Raw genomic sequence first — 24,608 nt, 5'->3', positions numbered from 1 at the left:
ATTTTATTTTATGTTTTTGCAAATTAGTCCATCGGGCAAAATATTTCTCGTAATATATAATAATCAACAAAGGATTGATTCTATAATAATACATACGTAATTCGTATACGTTAAAACATCAAAGAATTAGCTGATAGCCTGGAGTTGCCTGTATTATACGACCAGGCAACTCCAGGCTATCAGCTAATTCTACCTAATTTAATTCAGAATATATATATTTGAAATGCAAACATTTCAAGTCATAAATTTTTAAATTCATTGAATGACTAAAATTTGATTTATTTGCTCTATCTTGTATATCGAGCATTTTTTTTTATTTAGGTGGGATAGTACTTGTAGAATATTACTACCAGTAATATTTTGTAAGACTTATAATCATAGGCTTCCACATCAGTTGATTGTTAGATAATTTTATTCTGAAGTTATATATATATATATATTAAGCAGGCTCCTTCCGTCTTGGACAGACTATGGATACCCACGAAGGGTTGCTTGCGCATGAAATTTTTGTGGCAGGAGGTGCGCAATCTCCAACCACACCTCTCCTGAGACGTCATTGTTAAATACCAGTGGCAAGTGAAGTACAGGACGACTGGAAACAAATGCCGAGATAAGCGGAGAGCACATACAGCACCTAGAATTCCCAAATGGTCACCCATCTGGTACTAACCAGGCTCAACGTTGCTTAACTTCGGTGATCTAACGAGAACCGGTGCGTCAACGCTATATATATATATATATAATCTATTTGTATGAAATACTAGAGAATGAAACACTAAAGAAAATAGGTAATGCCTAGGAGAATGGTCTTATGCCACCAACACAAATGCTGCACTGTTTTCAGAGATGGGAATAATGTTTGCGAGGATAGTATGATGACAAAGGAATATTTACTATGCTACGCTCTAAATTGACAATTGCAACTTAGTACACTGGTTTGATATAGTAAAGTAAGCTGAGCATTAAATGAGAGTAATAGTTTCGCTTCAGACACCTAATAAATCTAATAGATTTGAAACAATTCCAACACAAATTCAGTGCTTTTAAGATTATATAACATTAAATACATTTTATTTTCGAGAATAAACACTTAAAAATAAGTTCAATAAACACTGTTTTAGATATACGTAATTACCTTATCCAGTTTTTCTAAATCTATCGAAGATTCGTCTTCGACAATCAGTCCGACATATTCTGGATCATTGCTGTGTAGCATTGTTCCCTGTCGGACTGAAGTATTGTCCGCCCTCCAGAAATAATCTTCTCGTTCCTTAAGACAGTGTTAGTTTATTGCTGATCGCCTGAGGCGCCCCTACTATGGAATGTCGATGAGGCTGTCCAGACATTATTTTGTAGGCCAGAGGGTTCAATCTCTTAAGCGCTTTTTTTTTTATACACATTTTACTTTCGGACATTGAGTCCGATTTTCCCATCGTGGGAGGGAAAGAAATAAAAGCTCATAAATCATGTATTAAATACGATCTCTTTACTTGTTTAAAACTTATTTACTCAGAGGTTTATAGAGGACAAAAATCACACGTAATATTTACCAAGACATTGGCGGCATTATATGAAAACGAAGAGAAACAGAGCGAGAAATAAGAGATTTGGAGGAGTCTCATATCAAAGATTTTTTATCCATCCATATACTCATTTTATATTCCCTTTGAGCTCGTATGGAAACTTAGATTTTTCTCCATTTGTTTGACAGAAACTGCATACAAAATTTAGCTTCGTACTTGCTTTAGTCTAATTATAGACTAATAAAATTATTATGAGATTATAAATTATTATGAGATTATAGATACCTCCACACACAAAAATTAGTTTCGTTAGAATTCAATACTTTATCTGTTCAGACGTTTTCACTTTTCTAACTGACTAGCCTGGGTGTCCGGCGTTGCCCGGGTGTGTGGAGGTGTGTGTCGAGCAAAAAATGTGGTAGTGGGCAGGCAGGCTCAAACCCGTACCGCGAAAGAAACAAAAAAAAAACGTAAAAAGAAAAAAAAAAGTGAAGCGTTTGCTGTTGCGCCCATCGTCAAACCGGAAGTAGCGAAGGTTTAAATTAAGGGTAGTCAATCGAAAAGAGGCGATGAATTTCGAAAATATCGGCGAAAAAACCGACCCCTCCGTGTAGAAAAGTGCCCAGGTGAAGGAATTAATGGTTTTGACCAATTTTTCGATATTTGTCGTCCGAAGGGTCAACCTTCAAAACAATACAGATCCCGTGAAAATCTATCGCCTCTAGAAAAGTTTTTGCGAGACATCAAACATACATATATTTAAAGACCGGTGATATTTATATTACAGGCTAGCCCGGCGTTGCCCAGCGGTTTGTAGGTGTGTTGAGCAAAAAAAAAAGTTGTAGTAGCAAGGCAGGCAGGCAGGCTCGAACCCGTACCGCGAAGGAGGAAAAGTGGAAAAAAACAACGTGACGCGTTAGCTATTGCGCCCATCGCCAAACCGGAAGTGACGTAGGTTTAAATGAAGGCTAGTCAAGCGAAAAGAGGCGATGAATTTCGAAAATATCGGTGAAAAAAGCGACCCCTCCCTGTAGAAATGTGCCCAATTGTGGGTGATGAAATGTTTTTAGCCAATTTTTCGATATTTGTCGCCCGAAGTGTCGAGCTTCAAAACGGATCGATTGCGTAAAAATCCGTCGCCTCTGTCAAAAGTTTTAGGTAGATATACAAACATACATTTAAACAGGCAAGTGAGATTTCAGCGCAAAGGCGGACGTATTACTGCAATAGGGAGGTGACCGTGACTAGGTTGTTAAGTACACGGACTAAAAACCTGGGTTTGCAATGTTTGAATCCAGTTCGTTCCACAGAAATGCATTCACTTAGAGATGTTGATAACGTTTACATGGTTCCTCATATAAGTACCTATGTCTTTCTAGAAAGCATTATCACTAGAATGATATCGAGGATTCGAAGCCAACAAAAATCACTTTATCCGATTGGTTGTTGGTTTAAGGCATATCAACACTCCCGGATTATTTAATGCCGAATTTTTTTGGAAAAAAGTTCTGCTTCAAGTTCTTTATATTTTCAAATATTTATTCAGTGTTTATGCATGGAGCTTGGTTTAGTTATTTTGGTTACTTTGTAGAAAGCTTTTATTCTTCAAGTTCTTTGTATCTTGAATCACTAATTTGTAGTGTTTGGTTTGATTGTCTTGTAGTGGACTTTGTTGCTTTTGTTCCCTGCCCTGCAGAACATGAGTTTTGCAATGGGTTGGTTAGTTTTTGTTTTACGGCATATCCACCCTTTTCAGGTTATTTAATGCCGAATCCAAAGATTTTGAAGAAAATTTTTTTTAATAGAATATATTTGTTGTTTTCAAGTCGGTTTCTATTTAACCCATAGTTGGGCCCTAACAGGTACTACCACACCGGGTCAGAGTGGACCTGGGAGCAATGGCAATTAAAAGGGTGGTTCCACACTCCCCCAAAGCCCGCAAGCTGGGGCTTCACCACTGTTTAAGGTCATATCCAGGATCAGTTTTTCAATAGGACCGGGAAAAGGGTCATAGTATTAATGTTCGGTACATTTTAAGTTAGGAAACCAGTCAGGAAGTGGGGGAGGACGAAAGAGGAAATCGAAAAAGAAATGGGGTGGGGGAAGTGGGCTGTTTTTGGTTTCTCAGAACATAATTAAGTTTTGCAAAAGGGAATAGAAAAATAAAGAAAAAACATCAATGTAAGGAGCATTTTCTCTCAGGAAGGTAAAGTAAGTTTTTGTTTAATGGCACATCAACCCTGCAATGAAATGTGAAGAATACTTTCTCCATTGAGTCTTTAGGTGATAAATTGTTTTTAATTAAGATTTAGTATTTCTAAGTCTTTTTTTCTAGGGTTTTTTCCCTTTCAAATGTGTTCCAAAAGTTTAATTTTTCTTAGAAAATCTAATATTTTATAAGGCTTTCCAAATATTGATTGAAGGTTTTGTTCTTTGAAATATTTGACACGAATATTTTCATATTTTTTGCATTCCGTTAATATGTGTTTAATGGTTAGTGGATGTTGACAGGTTCTACATTGAGGGATACCTTCTGCTTTCAGAAGATATTCATGAGTTAGTCTTGAATGACAAATTCGAATTCTGGTAAATATATTGTCTAATTTTCGTATTGATATTATGGCTCTGTCTTATCCAAAATTCGGTTGTATTTCTCGAAGTTTGTTGTTTAATTGTTCATTCCATAGTTTTTGCCATTTGGTTTTTGTATAAGAATTTATTGTTTTTCCTATCTGCGTATGGTATTTTTATGTTTTATGGAGTCAGGTTTGTTGCGTCCTTAGCCAGTTTGACAGCTTCTGAATTTCCTTTTATGCTTACATGATTCGGTATCCGTGCTAATATCATTGTTTTATTTTTCCTTTACTTAGTGTTGGTATATTTCCATAATTTCCAGGATGTACGAATGGTTTATGTTCCTTTCTTTCAATGCCATTAAGCTGGACATGGAGTCACTGAAGATAAGGAATTTATTCTCGCTAGACTCCCGGACTAGTTCTAGAGCCATCTTAATAGCCTGTAACTCTGCTGTGAATATAGAGGCAACGTCCGGTAATCGGACTTGCTTGTGTGTATTATGCATTTTTGCTGCTGCTCCTAGTCTTTCAGTTATTTTTGAGCCATCTGTATAGATGGTTTTGTATGTGGAGTATTTATCTCCAAGTTCTGGGAATTTGTTTTGATAGGTCTGGTAATTAGTGTTTTTTAGCTGTTTTAATAGTCATGTCTATATATGGTTCTGTGATTGTCCATGGTGGAGTATTATTAATTGTGTAAGTTTGTATGTTTTTTGGTTCTTCGTATCCTTCTGTAATAGCCTTTTTAAGACGATATCTCAAAGGTTTAACAGCTGTAGTTCTGCTGGTATAGAAATGTTCATACATTGATGTATATATTTTTTCATGAACGGGATTTTCTGGTAGACTTTTAAGTTTCAGCGTATATTGGAGCAAGAGCTTTTCCCATCTCATGTGGAGGGGGAGTTCGTTAGCTTCTGTGTGCAGGCTTTGAATAGGTGATGTTCGAAAGGCCTGAGTGCTTGGTTTTGTATGGTCTTGAGTTTCTCTAGATATGATTTCTTTGCTGAGTTATATATAATGCAGCCATAGTCCAATTTAGGTCTAATGAGTGCTCTATATAATAGGAGCATGGTTTCCCTGTCTGCTCCCCAGTTTGTGTGTGATATTATCTTTAGTATGTTTAATGCTTTTGGGCATTTTTTTTAGTGCTTCAATATGTGGCTTGAAGTTAAATTTGTTATCCAGGATCATCCCAGATATTTGGTTTGCTGCACCATTGGTATTGAATTATTATTAATTTTTAGTTTTGGGTTATGATATCCTCTTTTTTTGCAAAAGTGCATGCAAACTGTTTTGGTTTTTGAGAAGATAAACCCATTTTCATCAGCCCATTTCTCTATTGTTAACATATTAGGGGATGAATAGGTGATTGAAAAGTCGTCTACAAAGAGGAATTTATCAATGTTTGTGTTCACTACTTTACCAATACTATTTATTTTCAGCAAGAAGCCTGTAACTAATATTATACTATCCTGGGGCACTCCCATCTCTTGTTCATGATTTTTCTCTTCCAAGGCGCACCCTAAAAGTACGATTTTTAAGGAAATTTTGTATAAATGTTGGCATCCTTCCTGATTCCCAGGTTGTGCAGGTCCCTCATGATGCCGTATTTCCATGTGGTGTCGTATGCTTTTTCTAAATAAAAAAATACTGACACCACATGGTGGTTTCTGATAAGTCCATCTCTTATGTAGAATTCCATCCTAACGAACTGATCCATTGTGCTCCTTTTTTTCCTGTAGCCACATTGATGTTTGTCTGATATCTATTTTTTCTAATATCCATACGAGACGATCGTTTACCAGTCTCTCCATGGTCTTGCAGATACAGGGCGGTAATTTGTTGGATTCGAGGGGTCTTTGTCAGGTTTTGGGATTGGTATGATTGTGGACTCTCGCCAAGCGTTAGGTAAGTAACCCAAAGAGCCAGATATTATTGAATATGTTTAGAAGAGTAATTCTGGTAGTTGTTTAAAAAATTGGTAATGGATTTCATCTGACCCGGTAGCAGTATCCTTGCTTCTATCTAGAGCGCTTTTAAGTTCGGATATTGTGAATGGTAAATTATATTTTTCTGTGCTGTTTGAGGTGAAATTCAGTTTTCCTTTTTCTGCTTCTATTTTGTAGTTTTGGAATGTTAAGCTGTGGTGTTTGGGTGAAGAGTTTTTGTTTAGTTGTTCAGCAAGTAAGTTTGCCATGTCCTTTTTTTCAGTGCATTTTCCACCATCAGTTTTTTTTAGGTGTATAGTGGGGTATTGGATTTATTTCCCATTAATTTTCCTCACCATGTCCCATATTTTCTTGCTAGGTGTTTTATTATTTAACTTAGATATATAATTTTGCCATGTTTCCCGTTTGGCTTTTTTGGTTATTTGTCGTGCTTTTGCACGGGCTTGGCGGTAAATTTCTAAGTTTGTTGCGGATGGATTTATCCTGAATTCTTTAAAAGCGTTTTCCCATTTCTTGATTGTTTCTCTACACTCTTGTGAACCATGGTTTATGCTTACTATTTTTATTTTAAGTTTTGGGGATTGTTTCCTCTGCTATTTTTATTAACCTTTGAGTGGACGTTGCTATTGGGTTAGGTTCCTGAAGTATTTCATTATTTGTGATTGGCAGAGATTCCTGAATGTGGACCAGTCAGCTCTCTTTAGTTGCCATTTTGGTGCTCCATTTTCTATTGTGGGATTTTTTGTTTTGATAATTGGATAGTGGTCACTACCACACTGTTCTTCATGAATATCCCAATTAAATTCTATGTGAATTGTCGGAGAGCTGAGTGGTAGATTTATGCCTGAGGTTGTTCCTGTAGGTGGATGTAGATAGGTGACTTGCTTCTTTAGAGCCACATTTAGCGCACGTGGGATGACCTCTGCAGGCATCTCTGTGGTGACCGAATATTTGACAGTTGAAACGTCTTGGAGGATCTGGGATGTTTATTTCAATTGGTTCTATGGTGTAGCCAATTTTAATTTTAGGTGGAATTTTTGGAGTGTTAAATGTAATAATGTAAGTATGGTTTGGTATTTTCTGAGTTTTTCTTTATGTAGATTCTTTTATAGTCAATGACTCCTTGTTTGCTTAGTTCATTCTGGATTTCTTCTGGTGAAGCAAGTGATAGTTCCCGGCTTCGGATAACTCCTTTAGATTTAGTTCATTGTGTGGGGGTGACTTTAAATGTTAATATTATGGAAAGTTCTCATATTTTCTAAATTTAAACTTTGGTTTATTGTCTCAATTTCAATTAATAAGTTGTCATCTTGTATGTTTTTTTTTTAAATCATTTTTGGGTAATATACTCAGTCAAGTAAGAAATACCGAGCATCTGCCGTTACCCAATTGTCACTACCCAAATATAGCGTGAAAAAAGTTGTGATTGCAGCCATGTCGGGATTTGGTTCTACACTTGCTGATTGACCCTTGGCCAGCGCTTTCAAACGTCTACTTTGGGGTGAAGTTTTGTTGGTTTCTATGGTTTTGTTTGAGAGGATATTTTTTAATTAATTTTAAAATTCTCAGTTGATAGTAGACGTAGGGCTTGACGTGACCAGCCAATTGATCGGATCGGGCCTCCCGTCTAACCGAGGTAAGTGATGTGTTGGGAAGAGGAGATTTATAACCTTATTCTCCAAGACCTTTAATCACCAGGATTCCGTTCCAAGGTGTCACGGGTCGCAACCCACGGCTAACATGTGGCCCCATTGAGATACTTACTATCTGCAGGGGGTGGGCAGTCGGTGTATTCTAATGCCCCACCGACAGGCCCTTATCTCAGGATTGGTTGGTTGTTTTTGTTTTACGGCATATCAACCATTTTGGGTTATTTAATGCCGAATTCAGTGATTTTGAAGAACAATTTTTTTTTTAATAGAGTATTTGTTTTGTTTTCTATTTGTTTTTTATTTGTTTCTATTTAACCCATAGTTGGGACCCTAACAGGTACTACCACTCTGGGTCAGAGTGGACCTGGGAGCAATGGCAATTAAAGGGTGGATCCACACTCCTCAAAGCCTGCAAGCTGGGGCCTCACCATCGGATATAATTTAAGGTCATATCCAGGACCTTATCTCAGATTGAAAACATCTTTAGACAGCTTGATTTAGTAGCACCAGATTTATTCGAATTGAATGATGCTTCGGAATAGCCATAGTAATAAGTAGTCATTCTTTAACCCATAACACAGTAAAATCAGAAACTTAGAAATGCAATTAAAATATTTTTTGTACTACATTTTACTGCCAACGGTTTTATCATTTTTTGTTAAAAAAAATGTAGATGGATCTGCTTTACCAACTGCGTCAGGTTATTAGGCAGGATTGCTTAGTTGTGTATTTTGGAGATGACTGTATATTATGAAATAATATATAACAAATCTTTCCAAAGACAAAATTTGTCCATGCGTGGAGTATTGTTGCTACATCTGGACTTGTGCATCTATCTTGAGTCTCACTCTTAGACAGGGTCTAAAAAGAACCTCAAATCTAATTGGTCCCGGCAACGCTCCAACCTCCATTATATTTTTTTTTTACTTGGGGGGAGTCATATATCAAGGCCTGAAGGTCACTTGAGGATAAGGGTCAATGAATATAAGGTGGTAGTGTAGTATTTTTTAATTGTGTAAATTGGGTAGAATTTGATTATTGATGGGGACGGCTAAACCCGAAATGGTTTGTATTGGATTTGAATGCTATGCTTTATTCAATCGGGAAGTAGGCCAGCAGAACAGCGTTCCACAGGCGGGTAGTTCAGGGAGAAAAGGCTTTGTTCATGGAATCTACTTTTAGGTTTAAGTCCAGATAGAGAGTGGTGGAAGAAATCGTACATAGCGGTTGTAACTAGTCGAGGGTTTTGTGAAGGTTTGGCAAGGGGGAACATAGATTACAGTTTTGTCGGGCAATTTTATATTCTTGTGTCCGTTTTACAAGTACTTAAATGGAATGTGCTTCGATGAACTAATAGCACGTGTGCTTCCTCGATGTACATGCTCTGCACTTACCAGACAATTAGCGAAATCCCGTCCCCTCACGGTAAGGGCCCCTACATATAGGAGAAAAGCCTTGTACTCTTACAGTTTCTTTCCTATAAGTACTACAAGGTGAAAAGAATTGTGGAATTTTTAATTTGGATTTCAAATAATTGATAGTTATACCTTTACTTTACATATTTTAAAGAGCATTATTCGCGCTATCTTATCGTTTTAATTATAATCGTTTTAAAACAATTCCTTTTTTTTTTTTTCGGAACGTTGAATGAAAAGATAGAAAAGAGCAAAATAGCACAATTTTATTATTTAAATTCATGCTAGGCCAATAAGCTGATCAAACAACTCGCGATACAAACAAAGCGTTTAGTCTAGGAACCAGTACTTTAACGCACAGCACGAGAAACGTCGTGTCGGAGGCAAGAGTCTTGATGAGCGGATGCTGACAACGATCAATTAAGAACCTGAATCTTAGCCAATCCGCGCACAACTGATCGAGAACTATTGAATTAGATGTAACGTATACGATGATTTCCAACCACTTGAGAGATTGGATAGACAAAAATACTTGATACATGGGTGCCTAACGAATTGACCGACAACAAATAGAAACGCCGTTATGAAGTGTCATCCGCCTTTCTTTTACGCAACTAGAACGACTTGTCGACCGGGTTGTGATTTGCAATTAAAGCTGGGTTCTTTACAACTGGCAACGCTCACTTCAGTGGTTAGACGCCGACGAAGCTCCACGAAATTTCCCGAAAACAGGCTTGTATCAAAAGAATGTCATGTCGACTGTTTGGTGGTCTGCGACCGGTCTCAACTATTAGGTTTTTTTTAATGCAAGTGAAACCATAACGGCGGAGAAGTACTGCCAACAAATGGATGAAATGCATTGGATACTTCGACAACACCCAGCATTAGTCGAGAGAAAAGACCCAATTCTCCTCCGTGACAATGCCCAACCGCACGTTGCTTAACCGATCTTGCAGAAGTTGAACGAATCAGGATACAACATTCTGCAACATCCGCCATACTCTCCAGACCTCCTACCGACAGACTACTACTTTTTCAAGCATCTCAACTTTTTGCGCGAGAAATGCTTCAAAAACATTAGCGTTATCAAAAAACACCTTTTAACAACTTCGAATCCATCAGAACGCAAGATTTTTACGTTACTGGTAAGAATACACTTTTTTTTTTTTTACATATGCAAACGTGTTGATTCCTCATGGGGCTTCTTTTTATCAATAAATTTTTGTTGAAGCCGAGATGTTCATCTGAATTTAAGTTAAAAACCGCCAGAACTTTCTTGTGGATCTGACAATGTGTCATACTTCTACCGGGCAACGCCAGTACATGGGTTTGAGCACTGGTTTCTTTTATTAGAAAGCAACCATTTATTATGAGGACTTCTGGTTTTAACTGCCCATTTGTTCAAAACATTAGCATGCCTAGTGTCACGACCATGTAAATTTGTTTGTATTAATAAAAATATATCTTGCTCTTCTTATATTGAGCACTCTTAATAACCTCATTAAATTCATTAGTTATCATTCTTGAACACCTTTAATCGAGTAATATATATATATATATAATATATATATATATATATATATATATATATATATATATTCCTATTGATTTATTCCATATCACATTTAAACAACGTAAATAAATGCAGACAAGATTGTCGTCACACTCGAATAAATATTTCTTAACGAGAAAGAAGTCAAGTTTGCCGTACTTATTCAGTTTTGTTGAGCTCTGATGCCACGCAAAGTCAGTTAGACAAACCCGATTCGAACTTAACACCCCCAGGTTTAGTTATTCGGCTAATTTAATGTCCTCTAGTAATTCAATCTCAATCCGCACCGATATAACAGCTAGCAGATCGTAGTATTTAATCAAACACACACACTATATATATATTTTTAATTTTTAACGATAAATACGGTTAAATAGCGGCTCGCATCGGAGCTCGTTTTATTTTAAAAAAATCGCCTATATTTAATTTGGACGTATGTAGTATTTTTGTTTTTTATTATTTCAAAACAATAATCTACGTAAATGCATGTTTCGAGGTACCTACCTCTCTTTAGCGTAGCTTGACTGTCTAAGAATCGAACACATGGTCCGGAGTTCGATTCCTAGACAGTCAAGCTACGCTGAAGAAAGTTAGGTATCACGAAACATTCGTATACGTAGATTACCGTTAATATATATATATATATTCTAGCATGGAGATCCGATGTTGCCTAGTTCCACACTTCCAATACTTTTATTATCGATATCGGTGAAATCGTTATATTATGAATCAAATCGATTGACTACCTGCTCTAGTCGGATACATACCTCAGTGTAAGGAAAAGCAACTCATGTACCGCAATAATTTAGTCAATGGATAATAATCTCCATTGCATTGGAGAGGACCTACTGCCGAGTTCATAAAATTATTTGCTTGAATTAAAGTTTAAAATGCAAAAGTAAAGTATTATGGTTCAATTGTGCTCTAAGAAGAACATTCATTTCGAACGCGCTAAACAAAAGAACCAAGTGTTGATTTTATACGTCAGGCTCTTCTGCGTCTGCGGTTATCAAATTTATCAAATGCACTTCTGTATGAAAGTGTAATGTTTGTCAAAATCAGACATTTTTTTTAATCAGATTTTTTATTATCAGTTATAGATTCTTATTTCAGTTGAAATGATATATTTAAACATTGAATTACCTACAACATATGATCCTCCTAAATAATCTTTAGTGCTACCAAATCAGGTTGTCTGAAGATATCGGCATTATGACTTAAAATGCATCAAACATTAGTTTTTTTTTAAGTGAGGGGGTATATGACGTGAGGGTTACTAAATGGGATCATGTTTACAGGGGATTAGGTGATGAGTTGAGTAGCAAGATGTCTGCTTGTGTTAAACTTCTGCAGGTTAATACAGTCAGGAAATCCGAGGGAAGAAACTATTACTAGGAACCTCAATATCTATTGCGCGCGGGGTGGACTGGGGTCAGAGGCGATTTTGTTGCTTGTCGAGTTAATCGGGAGTATGTATGGGGCACAAGTGCTATGACTTCATCATAGCATATTTCATTAGAGTACTTGCAAAATAGACACAATGATGCGACAGAGATTGGAGCTTGAGACTTATTAGACCTGAAACTTTTTTCTTTTCGAGTGAGATGCACCAGCCCAGATGTGGTAACAATGCTTCATGCATGGGCGAGTAGAGGAAATTTTTTGTTTTTGGCTTTGTAAAACATGATCAAGTTTTTCAAAGGACTACAAAACAACCAAACTAAATATCATTAATAAATATTTGAATAATGAAACAAATGTTTTTTGCTAAGATTACTGGATTCAGCAGTAAATAATCTGAAAATACAAAACCCAAGAACACTTCCGAACTAATAAAGTACATTCGTGTAAAATTTCAAACAAGTCAGCCCAGCCGTTTAGGAGTAAATAAGGAACAAACGCGCACACAAAGTGCCTTTTCTAGTAAAGTATATATATATATATATATATATATATATATATAATTTTACTTCTTTTACAGGAATAGATACATACATTTTAATTGTTTGTTTGTTTGTTTTTTCAACATTATGGGGTTTAATTACAAAAAAACTTGTAAGATTGTTTTGGCCCACAAGCCGTATTATGGTTTATAATAGCTTTAATTATAAACATACTCGCCAGCCAACTATTCAGCACAAAAATAGCATAAAAATCAAAGTCACACCAGCCTATGAAACACGCCTTTCACAGTCCACAATCATAAAAGCTCTTTTCTTTTATAATTATGCTCAACACTTTATGCGACATGCATATAGGTTGATTCCATCATTAATGTTCATTATTTTTTAATTATAATCTACTTGCCTTGATTTATATATATATATATATATATATATATATATATATATATATATACACGATCTTTCTACTCCAGTAGTTTCTTCCCCAGAACTCCTAGACTTTGGAATTCCATTCCAGGTCACTGCTTCCCCAACTGTACGGACATGCATAAGTTCAAGTGCAACGTGAACCAACATCTCGCTGCCATAATCCCTACATAGTACCCCAGTAGATGTTTCCCCTGATAGTAGCCCCCTACACCAAAGTGGCAATGTGCCTTGCTTGGGGTGAAAATGTAATAAATAAAAAAAATACACACACATACATACATACATACATACACACACTCCTATATGTTTGAGTTTTTGTGTATTGATATTCATATTAAATACTTTCTATTTATTTAAAAAGTATTGTTATATATGGCTCGTAGAAGTGCATTCATCTGCAAAAGAACTAGCTAATTTGCATATTCTTTTAAATTCATTTTAATTCCTATTAGTTTTTTCGATTTTCTTTTGGGATGATCATCTTTAGTTAACTATAACGTGTAATTATATTTATGCAGAAATTCTGAATGATTTCTACGTGCGTAATATTTGCGTAAAAAGGTTACAGTAAACACAAACCTATTTCTATATTTATTTATGTCTGCGTATATATATATATATATATATATATATATATATATATATATATATATATTATATTATATATATTTACAAAATTTTGCCTACCAAACTCCTGTCAGTTTTTTGTTTTACATATATGAAACTTAATTTATAGGCATTAAAATTCATGGGAAACTTTATATTTAGGTTTAAACCGGGGAAAATCGGTGCAAAAGTGAAAATTAAAAATATAAATATATATATATTTATGCAAAAGTGAAAATTAAAAATATAAATATATATATATTTATGCAAAAGTGAAAATTAAAAATGCTAGGTGAAAGTTGAACGACGGCATTACGAACATGCATGCTTAACGTATTAACTATTGATTTATATTTTAATTTTTAGACTTGCAACAAAAATGCCTTCATAGGTCAGGTATTTACGTCAACAAAAAATTATAATAAATCGTAAGGTAAACGTTTTGGTTTCGATTGCCGAGTTTTCTCTACGATATTAAAGCGCTCTTAACCATAAACTTTAAATCGCCAACTCTAAACTGACTAGTTTCAACCTCTCACAATGATCAAGTACATTATAAATTTAAACAGTAAATGATATGCACTAACTCTGAAATATTTCATTTGAATCTACTACAGATGAATAAAAAGACGTGTGTGTGTATATATATATATATATATATATATATATATATATATATGTGTGTGTGTGTGTGTGTGTGTGTGTGTGTGTGTGTGTGTGGATACGTTCAGATAAATAATCCTGACTTATTTTATCTTTTGCCGTTTACATCTTATCTTCTATTATTCGAAATTCATTATTCTTTACATTTTAATTTTTACTTTAAACACTTTCTTCCCACTATTGTCAACCTTATTAATCAATATAATTAAAAATTATCATCATCACAAATATCACTGTCACCAATATGTTTATCCCCGATTACCTATTTTTTTTAATTATCATTAGCACAATTAGAATAGATGATGATATCTAAGTATGGAAATAAATTAATTATATACATTTTGTGATTTAATATTATAGCTATACAACTTTCAAACCTTCGCGTAGTAAATAAGCAAAAACGCTATGAGAAAAGATGGGAGTAAGGGCGGGGAGAGTGGACGGAGATGAGGTATGAAATGGAGAGAGAAAGACATACTTTAGAATAACTATCAATAAATTATTTATAGTGCCCCCTTTTCATTCTTCCTTTTTTTCTCTTCTCCATCGCGTCTTTTTCTTCCTTATATCTTAACCTCTTCACTAATGCGTGTATGGATGATAGTGGTGGAGCGGGGATATACAAGAAAGCAAAGTAAGTCAGACATTTTCTGACTGCATACAAATTCTACATTTCCTTTGTTTGGACCTATACACACTCGTATGTTAAAGATTTAGGGCGACCATCACACTCGCATACCTTTCTAGTCTTCCATTACCTCGATACTTAATCCCCATCTTTTCTCATTCATTCCTAAATATAAACACAGACTCTCATCCACTCCTATTGGGTCTTATTTGCATACAACCAAATCTTTTTTTTTTCACAACATTTGACGGAACCTCCTGATATGAACTCCCTGCGACGAAGAAGACCTGATATTTTCATTGCAAAATTTGCTTTCGCATAAGCTGTATCACCTGAAAAGGCATGTGGTTACTTGTAACTGCCTGACCGAAACATGTTCATGACTGTGTAGCAACATATTGCTTGTGTAAAAACAAATAGAGTATACTCTATTTTGATATTAAATACTCTTGCATTAACCTCGTCAAACTTCATTGGTTACTTAACCTCTTGAAAACAGTAACCTCATATACAGTCCTGGTCAAAATCAAAAGCCCACTTAAGAAAGTAAGTGTTTACGCATATTATCGAATTTTTAATCAAACAAATGGTTGAAACCATTGCCAAAAGGGGAAATATGATGGAAAAATATGAAATCTACTTCATTCGAAACCTTAACCCTGATCTAATAATTATTTAAAAAAAAAAAAACATTTTCACCTGGTCAAAATGATAAGACCACTGACAATTTATCTAACAAAAGGCAATTATAAATTACTAAAAAGGGTCTCGGTATTTAGTATAGCCTCCATTATTACGAATTACTTCAAAAATTCTCTTCGGCATGCTTGCGACTAAGTTTTTTTATTAGTTGCGAAGGAATTTTATCCCATGTACTGAAAACTGAATCAGAAAGTTCCTTTATCGAATCATACTGGGTTCCATCTTTGAACACTTCTTTTGTCATCCATCCCCAAAGATTTTCAATGGGATTGAGGTCTGGAGAACATGCTGGATGATCTAACAATTCTATATTATTTGAAGAAAAGTATTCTCATGCTTATCGAGAAGTGTGTATCGCAGCGTTGCCTTGCTGGAAAATCCAATTTCTTCCACACAGACGTAAACCTTCAGTCCTGATAGAAGCATTTTCAAGCATTGAAATTTACAATCAATACACACCTCTAAACACCCAGACAACGCCGGGCATCCAGGCTAGTCAGTAAGACAAGAGAAAACGTCTGAACAGATAAAGTATTGAATTCTAACGAAACTAATTTTGTGTGTGGAGGTATCTATAATTAATCTATAATTAGACTAAAGCAAGTACGAAGCTAAATTCTGTATGCAGTTTCTGTAAAACAAATGGAGAAAAATCGGTTTGGTGATGGGCGCAACAGCAAAGATGTCGCGTTTTTTCTACGTTCTTTTTCTCTTTCGTGGTACGGGTTCGAGCCTGCTTTTTTTTTTTTGCTCAACACACACCTCTAAACATCCGGGCAACGCCGGACACCTAGGCTAGTAATAAATACAGTACAGAGTAGTTGAAATATGACTACCTTTGAATAGGTTGTGAAACAACGTTATTGTTTCAGCAAGGTGCATATTCTTCATAAGTATTATAAATCTATATCTAGAAAAGAACGTATCTACCAGTGTGTCTGCACATTTCCCTACGCAATAACTGTAAACTTTAAGTCTAAAGACTCGGAATTTGGGTACTGAGATTTGGGAAAATCGTTGCAATCTGTTTTCAGCCACAAATTTGGCTGTTAAGGGGTCAAACTTCAACGATTTGACCTTTGAAAACTCTACTAAACTCCTCCGCCAACTTTGGGTCTAAACACTTGAAATTTTAGATATAAGTTCCTTGGACATGGATCTAACTTAACTTGATTTGAACCCAAAACAATAAATGTTAAGGGGGTCATAATAGGGGTCAAAGTAAAGAAAATTGACCGCTTTTGTTTTTTGGGTTTTTTTTGTGCTCAATATACACCTCCAAACACCCGGGCAACGCCGGGCTGAAATGCTAGTACTTGTATAAATAAAAAAATATTTTAACATTTTATACCAAACATTGAAAAGAAAAATATTTCGTTGATTATTTATCAAGACAAATCAATCTAAAAATAAACAAAAACAAAAAACATTTTTCTATAACATGTTTTTTTTGTAAAAATATATTTGCTACAAGGTGTTATTTTGTTTTGCGATACTTTTTGAACGAATTCAATTATTTACGAAAGTGCATTTTTACCTCAATGCGAGTTGGGAATAATTTTCCCTTTGACCAATTTCGTACCCCCAAATGGAGAGCGGCATATGTATAGTTTTTAAAATATAATTATATTTTTAAGATAGAGCGATACAACACCCAAATTTAGTATTTGCGTTAAAAAATATTTTTTCTATTATAGTAACATACAATATTAAAGATCCGCAGGTTCTTATTCAGAATTACAATTGTTGTGATAAAAAAAACTTGAATTATATGCATCAATGTTACCGCGCTATATTTTTAAATCGTCTTTTTTTCGAGTCCAATTTTTACATTTTTTTTTCAAATTGTTTGGTGAAAGTACAGAATAGTTACAAAACACCATCCCCTCCCCATATTAAAAATGGCTTTCTGATAAGAACGTCATTATCTCAGCGCGATAGCGTAGATGCATACATACCAAAAACTTATGTATTTAATTTCATGGAATGAAGTTTGTATGCTTTAAATATCAAACATTTATCAAGCAGTTTTCTTTTCTTTTTTTTTTTTTGTTGTTAAACAAATTTACCGTTTTTTTTTTTAGTTTTTTTTTTTACCAGTCTTATCAAATATGTACGACTATTCCCAATCAGTGTACGACTATCTGCTTCTGCTGTTTGTCATGCAGAAACAACGTGTAAAGTTGCTTGAATCAGCAGCTGAATCGAACATTTAGTCGTGCCGGATTTCGATCGTACATAAGGTTGCTAAAATTGTACGACTAATTATGTGCAATTAGTTGCTGTTTTACTATTAAAGCAACTTTTACACGAACTTGCTATTGGGTTTGTCAGCGCAAAAATCTGTATTATTGAAATAAACAATAAGATGAATTTACTCAAGTTTCGGTCGAAGTAATTTTTGACAAATATCTTTTCAGCTTCATACCTTAAGCTATATGCAAAAAAAAAAAAAAAAAAAAAAAACTATTTTTTTAAAACTATTCTCTTAAGCTAGAAAGTAAACAAAATAGAAATACAACCAGTTATGTGTTGCGAGATATTTCAAGTTTTATTATAAAGTTTCGTCTTAAAGTTTTAGAATATAGTTAGTGCTAAGAAAAAAGATCAAAGTTAAAGAAAAATTTCACTTGGGTTTATTTAAGATTTAGTTTGAATCTTTTTACTCAAGTTTCATTAAAAATAAAAAAGACGTCGATAAATTAAAAAAAATAATAATATAAATTAAAAAAATATATATAATATAAATTAAAAAAATATATATAATATAAATTAAAAAAAATATATAATATAAATTAAAAAAAATATATAATATAAATTAAAAAAAATATATAATATAAATTAAAAAAAATATATAATATAAATTAAAAAAAAAATATATAAATTAAAAAAAAATATATAATATAAATTAAAAAAAATATATAATATAAATTAAAAAAAAATATATAATATAAATTAAAAAAAAATATATAATATAAACTTCAAAAAATATATAATATAAACTTCAAAAAATATATAATATAAACTTTAAAAAAATATATAATATAAATTAAAAAAATAATATAAATTAAAAAAAATATATAATATAAATTTAAAAAAAACTAGACGTCGATAATATAAATTAAAATATGTTTGAGAAAACTTTAAAAAATTATTTCCTTTGTATGTTTTTTTGTTGTCAATGTGCGCCGCTTGTCCAACCTACAAAGAGTGTTTATTCCAAAAGCCGTTCTTAACATGGGAAGATTGGGGGGGAGGGTAATTCCGAAAGGCATTTTATTCTTTTTCAACCTCCCCACGACTTTTGGAATAAACATCCTTTGCAGGCGAGACAAGCAGCTCACATTGACGTTTTTTTTTTTTTTGAGAAATGAATCAGCGTCGCGTTATTATAAAACGGAACTTTATGCAACATTATTTAAAGAAAAAAGAAAAAAACTGAAAATCATTTTCAAAATAGTTGTTTACTTGCCTCCCCACGAGAGCAGTTAGACACTAATGTTTTAAATGTCGGGAAAACTAGTTCCCCCAAAAATAGGCACAAGGGAAACATTGCTCCAGTCTCCAGGGATTTATTCTACTTTTTAAAAAATTAAAGATTTGCTATTGTGTTACAAAATTTACAAATTAAAAAAATAAAAGTCACTTGTAAAATTAATTTGTGTGACTGACTAAATTCGTCTTGTTTTTATTTCAATAATAAAGAAATAAAATTGTTTATTGATTTTTACAAAGATTTAAAAAAAAGTCCCGATGAGTTAAAAAAAAAAAAAAAAAAAAAAAAAAGTCAATCTTTAAGAATTTGCCAGAAATAATCGCGACTGTGATCAAGTCTTTTTATTATTTATTTTAATAACATTTTTTTTTTGCGCTGACGGACTTAGTATATCGCACGTCTAAGGAATATTTAATAAAAATCGAGTTTTCTTTAGTAAATATCTTTTTAGGTATGGACTTAAAAAGATATCTGCCAAAAATAATCTATCGAAACTTCTGTATAAATTCGTTTTATAGTTTACTAGCATTTCAGTCCGGCGTTGCCCGGGTGTTTGGATGTGTATGCTGAGCAAAATAAAAAAAAAAAGTGGTAATAGGAAGGCAGGCTCTAACCCGTACCGCGAAGGAGGAAAAGAACGGGGGAAAAACCTGACGTCTTTGCTGGTGAGACCGCCGCCAAACCGGAAGTGACGTAGGTTTAAATTAAGGCTAGACAATCGCAAGGAGAGGATGATTTTTGAAAATATCGCCGAAAAAAAGCGACGCCCTGTTGAAAAGTGCCCAGTTGAAGGGGAAAATATTAATGTTTTTAGCCAATTTTTCGATATTTGTCGTCTGAAAGGTCGATCGTCAAAACGATACTGATCTTGTAAAAATCCGCTCCTCTGTCAAAAGTTTTAGGCACACATGCAAACATACATACATTTCTGAATAATTTGGTAGAGACCGCAAAGGTCAATTTTTTAAAAACTTTGACCCCTATTATGACCTCTTAAGATTTATTGTTTTGGGCTCAAATCAAATAATTAAGTTAGATCCATGTCCAAGGAACCTATATCTAAAATTTCAAGTGTTTAGATTCAAAATTGTCGGGGGAGTTTGGTAGAGTTTTCAAATGTCAAATCATTGAGCTTTAACCCCTTAGCAAAATTTGTGGCCAAAAACCGATCAAAGATTTTTCCAAATCTCAGTACCCTGTATATCAAATTTCGAGTCTGTATACTTAAAATTGACAGTTATTTTGTAAGGAAATGAACACAGACACGTTCACATTTATAGATATAGATAGATTACAAGATTGTTTTATATTTTACGCTGACGGACCCAGTCGATCGCCTCGTCCTACAATGATCGCACATATTTAGTAACCCCCTTTTTTTTTAAACTAATAAGTGAAGACTGAAGTCATTTTAATATTCAATTTTTGTTTTCAACACATACATAATGTTCCTTGTAAAAATGTTTTCATAATTTGGAAATAATTTCTGTAAAGATAAGAAATACACGTTATGTGAATAAGTTATTGCTTGGTTTTAAATTTTACGTTTCAGTGTTTCCGACATTATCAAAATAAAAAAATAAATGAAACATGCATGGTCCCCCGTGAGTGCACAGTGAACGAGGCATGATCATTTGCCCCCCCCCCCAAGTTCTCAGGGAACGTCAATCCTGGTTAAAATGAACAAAAAGTGCAGTTTTAGGCCTTAACACGAGTAAATTTGAGTTCTGCACCATGCAAAAAAAAAAAAAAAAAAAAAAAAGACCAAGTCCATCACTTGCCCTCATCCTATTTAGCCCCTAAAAGTCCCCAAAGCCTTAACATATTTAAATTTGAGTTCAGCACCATGCAAAACTGCTAAACAGACATACAATTTTAGATAAATATGGTAAAATAGTTCCAAAAATGGAGTGTTTTTATTAGCCCTAAAAGAGCCCCTGGGGCACACTCAAGAGTTTTCGCGAAGTATAGACAAACAAAATTATAGACATCAGTTCATACAACTTTCAGAAATCCAAGGCATCAATTTTTTTTTTTTTTTTTAAATAAACACAAAAGTGTTAATTTTAGTCATTTAACCCGAAAGAAAACCCTAGGTGGGCAACCGGAGTTTTCCTGGAAAATCCGTTCTCTTACTTTTTTTTTTTTTTATTCATATCATGTTTAATGTTCGTGCAAAATGTTAAAAATTCCAACGCGTAGTTATTGAAAAAAGTGCGAACAAACGAACGGACAAGGGTGAATTTACAGACCCACCCTCCTTTTATCTGGAGTGAGGGATCAAAAAATGCGTTTCCGACATTATCAAAAAAAAAAAAAAATGTGTTTCCGACTTTATAATATATATATATATATATATATTTATTTATAAAGTCGGAAACACACATATGTATATGTATATATATGTTTCCGACAGTATCAAAAATAACAATGAAATAAAAAGTGGTTGTCTGCCATTGATTCTACTGTGGCTACTCCACCCCCCCTCCTTATGGCACGATGCAAAATTTGATTTTCTTGAATAAAAAATAAACTATTTCATCAAATTATGTGATTTTTATATCTCATCTTAGTTCCGTGACTGGTTTGTACATCAGACTTTTGTGTATTTTTTTTTTTTAATTCTCGCCATAGGTGCCGATTTAAATAAGCACAGATCTGTATTTGGATTCATCGGACTACTGTTCTCATCACGAGTGTTATTTTAACGTTTCGCTCGATGTAACCTCCGACCTTCAAGTGAATCTTGTCAAACTCTGGAATCTGCACGGAACCCTTTATTTTATCCACAGGTTTAGCATGTTCTAGTTCCGTTATAATATAGAAGTGCTAAGTAATTCGCAGTTTTGGGTCGCCCGCAGTGACTATTAAACCTTCAACCGCCAGAAATGTGTCACGTTTTATAACTGAATTTCACTAAATATACTATGTACGAGTTAAAAAAACATCTGAAGAAGATCGGAGGTTACATCAACAGAAACGTTGTGAAAATAACACTTAAGATAAGAGCAGTAGTCAGAGGATTCCAAATAATACGAATAATCAAAATGATTAATCAGAAGGAACCATATCTGGATTGTCACCGAGGACAACCCCTGCCTTCCATAAACCAGAACTAAAAAAAAAAAAAAAAAAATCAATCGTTACTTTAACCCCATCAAATAAGCACACAATCGTCATAGCGTGAATAAAAGTTACATTTTTGTATGTGTATGGTTGTATTTGATATGTATAGCACAAGCCGATACATATAGAGTTGAAATTGCCCAAATAATTCTTCAACATCTAAAATTGCTTATATATATATATATATATATATATATATATATATATATATATCCTGATTAGTATATCAATTTCTTTTGAAACAATAACTGTTCAATTTTAGGAAGGTGTATTTACGTGTGCAAGTAAAAAGTTCATTGTTAATCTATTCGACGGTAGCTGTAAGAAATGGGAACTCAAAGAATTTACGTTTTTATGAAGTCAATTTTGAATGGAAAATTATTAGTAAGGGTTCTAGTGGACTTACTGATCCGCGCTATTTTTTAAATCGTATTTACAAGTTTAAAGTTTTATGTTTTTTATTCAATTGTTATAGAATAGGTACAAAACACCCTCCCTCTCCCCATGTAAGAATGGCTTTTTAAATAATAACGTTATTATTTCAGCACGGATCAATAAATGCACTAGTACCTTAGTCAGTTCCGGAAATTGTCAATACAGTTGAATATTTGAATAATAAAAAAAAGTTTCCTTTTTTGGCCGATTTTTTTTTTTTACCATTTTTTAGCTGTTACGATGATTTTAAATCCTAACCTTTTGCATGTTTAATGATGTCTATTTTTACATTTTTTTTTTCACGGCTTTTAATTTGTTAACTCTGTAAAATATTTCCGGGATTTACTAGAGAGTCTTAATTTATATCAGGTGCTGACTGACTATAAGAATTAAAGTCTACTCCGTGTCAGTTTCTTGGAGGCACCTCTTCGAAATTGAAAATCAAATCGGTACTACTTATTGATCCGTGCTGAAATAATAACATTATTTAAAAAGCCATTCTTAACATGGGGAAGAGAGGGTGTTTTGTAAATAATCTATACTCTACCCTTACAATTGAATAAAAATAAACATCTTTAATTAAACTTGGAAATACGATTTAAAAAATAGCGCGGATCAGTAAGCGCACTAGCACCATCAAATCAATGCCACCATCGCGTTTATCAGTTTGTGTATCGTTATAGCAACTGAGAAAAAGTTTTCAAAAATTGAAAAAGAATATAAAAACATAAAATATATATATATATATATATATATATATATATATATATATTATATATATGTAAATAAAATGACTTACCAATGCATTTGAACATTTTTTTGTTTCGCAGAGATATTTGTAAAGAACTTTCTCTAATAGATGTTTAAGATGAATTGTGTCTATATACTCTCCTTTTGTAATGTTCATGGCCGACAAAAGTTGTTTGAAAGGGTCAATCCGATATCGAGATGGGCTATTTTCATGCGTATGGGGATAGCCTTCAGCGTAAATGACAGACAATCCATACAAGGAAAAAATGATGATTAAAAGGCAGTTTGTCAAATAAGCCATTTTTTCTATGTATATAAAAAAAAATATTTAAAGAACACGTTTTTCTTTTAACAGGTTATGTGGACGGATTTTGTGGCTATTCTTTCTGTTAAGGTAGCTATACCGTTTGTTTTTATCAAAATAGAGATTGACAGTGGCTGGTGATATACACCGTCCAACTGGATTTCACTCTATCTTCTCTCTCTCTCTCTCAGTCTACCTCGAGTGTGTACGCTACAGGTAAAACAACAAGAGACAACTATCTCCGCATCATTTAAGATATAGACCCAGACCGGTGTGTGTATGCCTACCAGTGCGCAGGCGCACAAAATCGTTCGAGCAGGAATTGTATCGAAATAGTATTTTCTATGCCCCCACCCCTTTCGTCGACTTTATGTGAAAATTTCGTACATTTCTGAGGAGGTATATGGGTGGGTAGGTCCGCTGGTTGAAACTAATGACAAAGGTACACGTGAAAGGAAGGTGAGAAAGGAGAGGGTACAGGTGTGGTAATACATGCTGGTTGTCCTAGAGACACGGCGACTACATCGAAACTAGGAAAATGAAAAATAAAAAAAAATGAAAAAAACGTATATAGTGATGGAATTTAAATAAGGGAAAAGATCCTAACGGATATTAATCCCGAGTATGCTTAATAAATCCCTGAAATTGCCGAAGCCGTCCATGATTTAAAAGCTACCGTGTTTTGTTTTTAGAACACTTTATTAAAAAACTTTATTACTATTATTATCTTTTTTTTTTTTTTTGACAGGCTCACTTTTTAAACCTTGGCCGTAACCTTACTCTAATATGACACTGAGTATACTTAGTATCGTCTGCATTTTTATTTTTTTTTACATTTATTTTGAGTTTTAAAATTGTAAACTGCTTTTACCCTAATCTGGACTTACTCGGGATT

General features: G+C 33.8%; 1 protein-coding gene and 1 pseudogene across 4 annotated transcripts in view; both read right to left on the bottom strand.

Moving 5' to 3' along the window:
• The window catches only part of LOC145284870 (zinc transporter ZIP4-like), a 461,784-nt gene that overhangs the window by 198,832 nt on the left and 238,344 nt on the right, over positions 1–24,608 (bottom strand). Inside the window, exon 1 of one of the 4 annotated variants that reach the window (XM_080133879.1) lies at positions 23,459–24,026. The exons of the other annotated variants lie outside the window; for them this stretch is intronic. Coding sequence (XP_079990005.1) covers positions 23,459–23,710 — 252 coding nt within the window. The 5' untranslated portion in view covers positions 23,711–24,026. Of the gene's footprint in view, positions 1–23,458; positions 24,027–24,608 lie in introns of those variants that run through there. 4 annotated transcript variants of the gene reach the window in all.
• On the bottom strand, positions 623–739 carry LOC145285464 (5S ribosomal RNA; annotated as a pseudogene).

The sequence above is a fragment of the Euprymna scolopes genome, chromosome 9 (assembly GCF_053919585.1).
Source record: "Euprymna scolopes isolate OS-2025 chromosome 9, ASM5391958v1, whole genome shotgun sequence".
Classification (NCBI taxonomy): domain Eukaryota; kingdom Metazoa; phylum Mollusca; class Cephalopoda; order Sepiida; family Sepiolidae; genus Euprymna; species Euprymna scolopes.
This window is presented reverse-complemented; position numbering and strand designations above follow the sequence as displayed.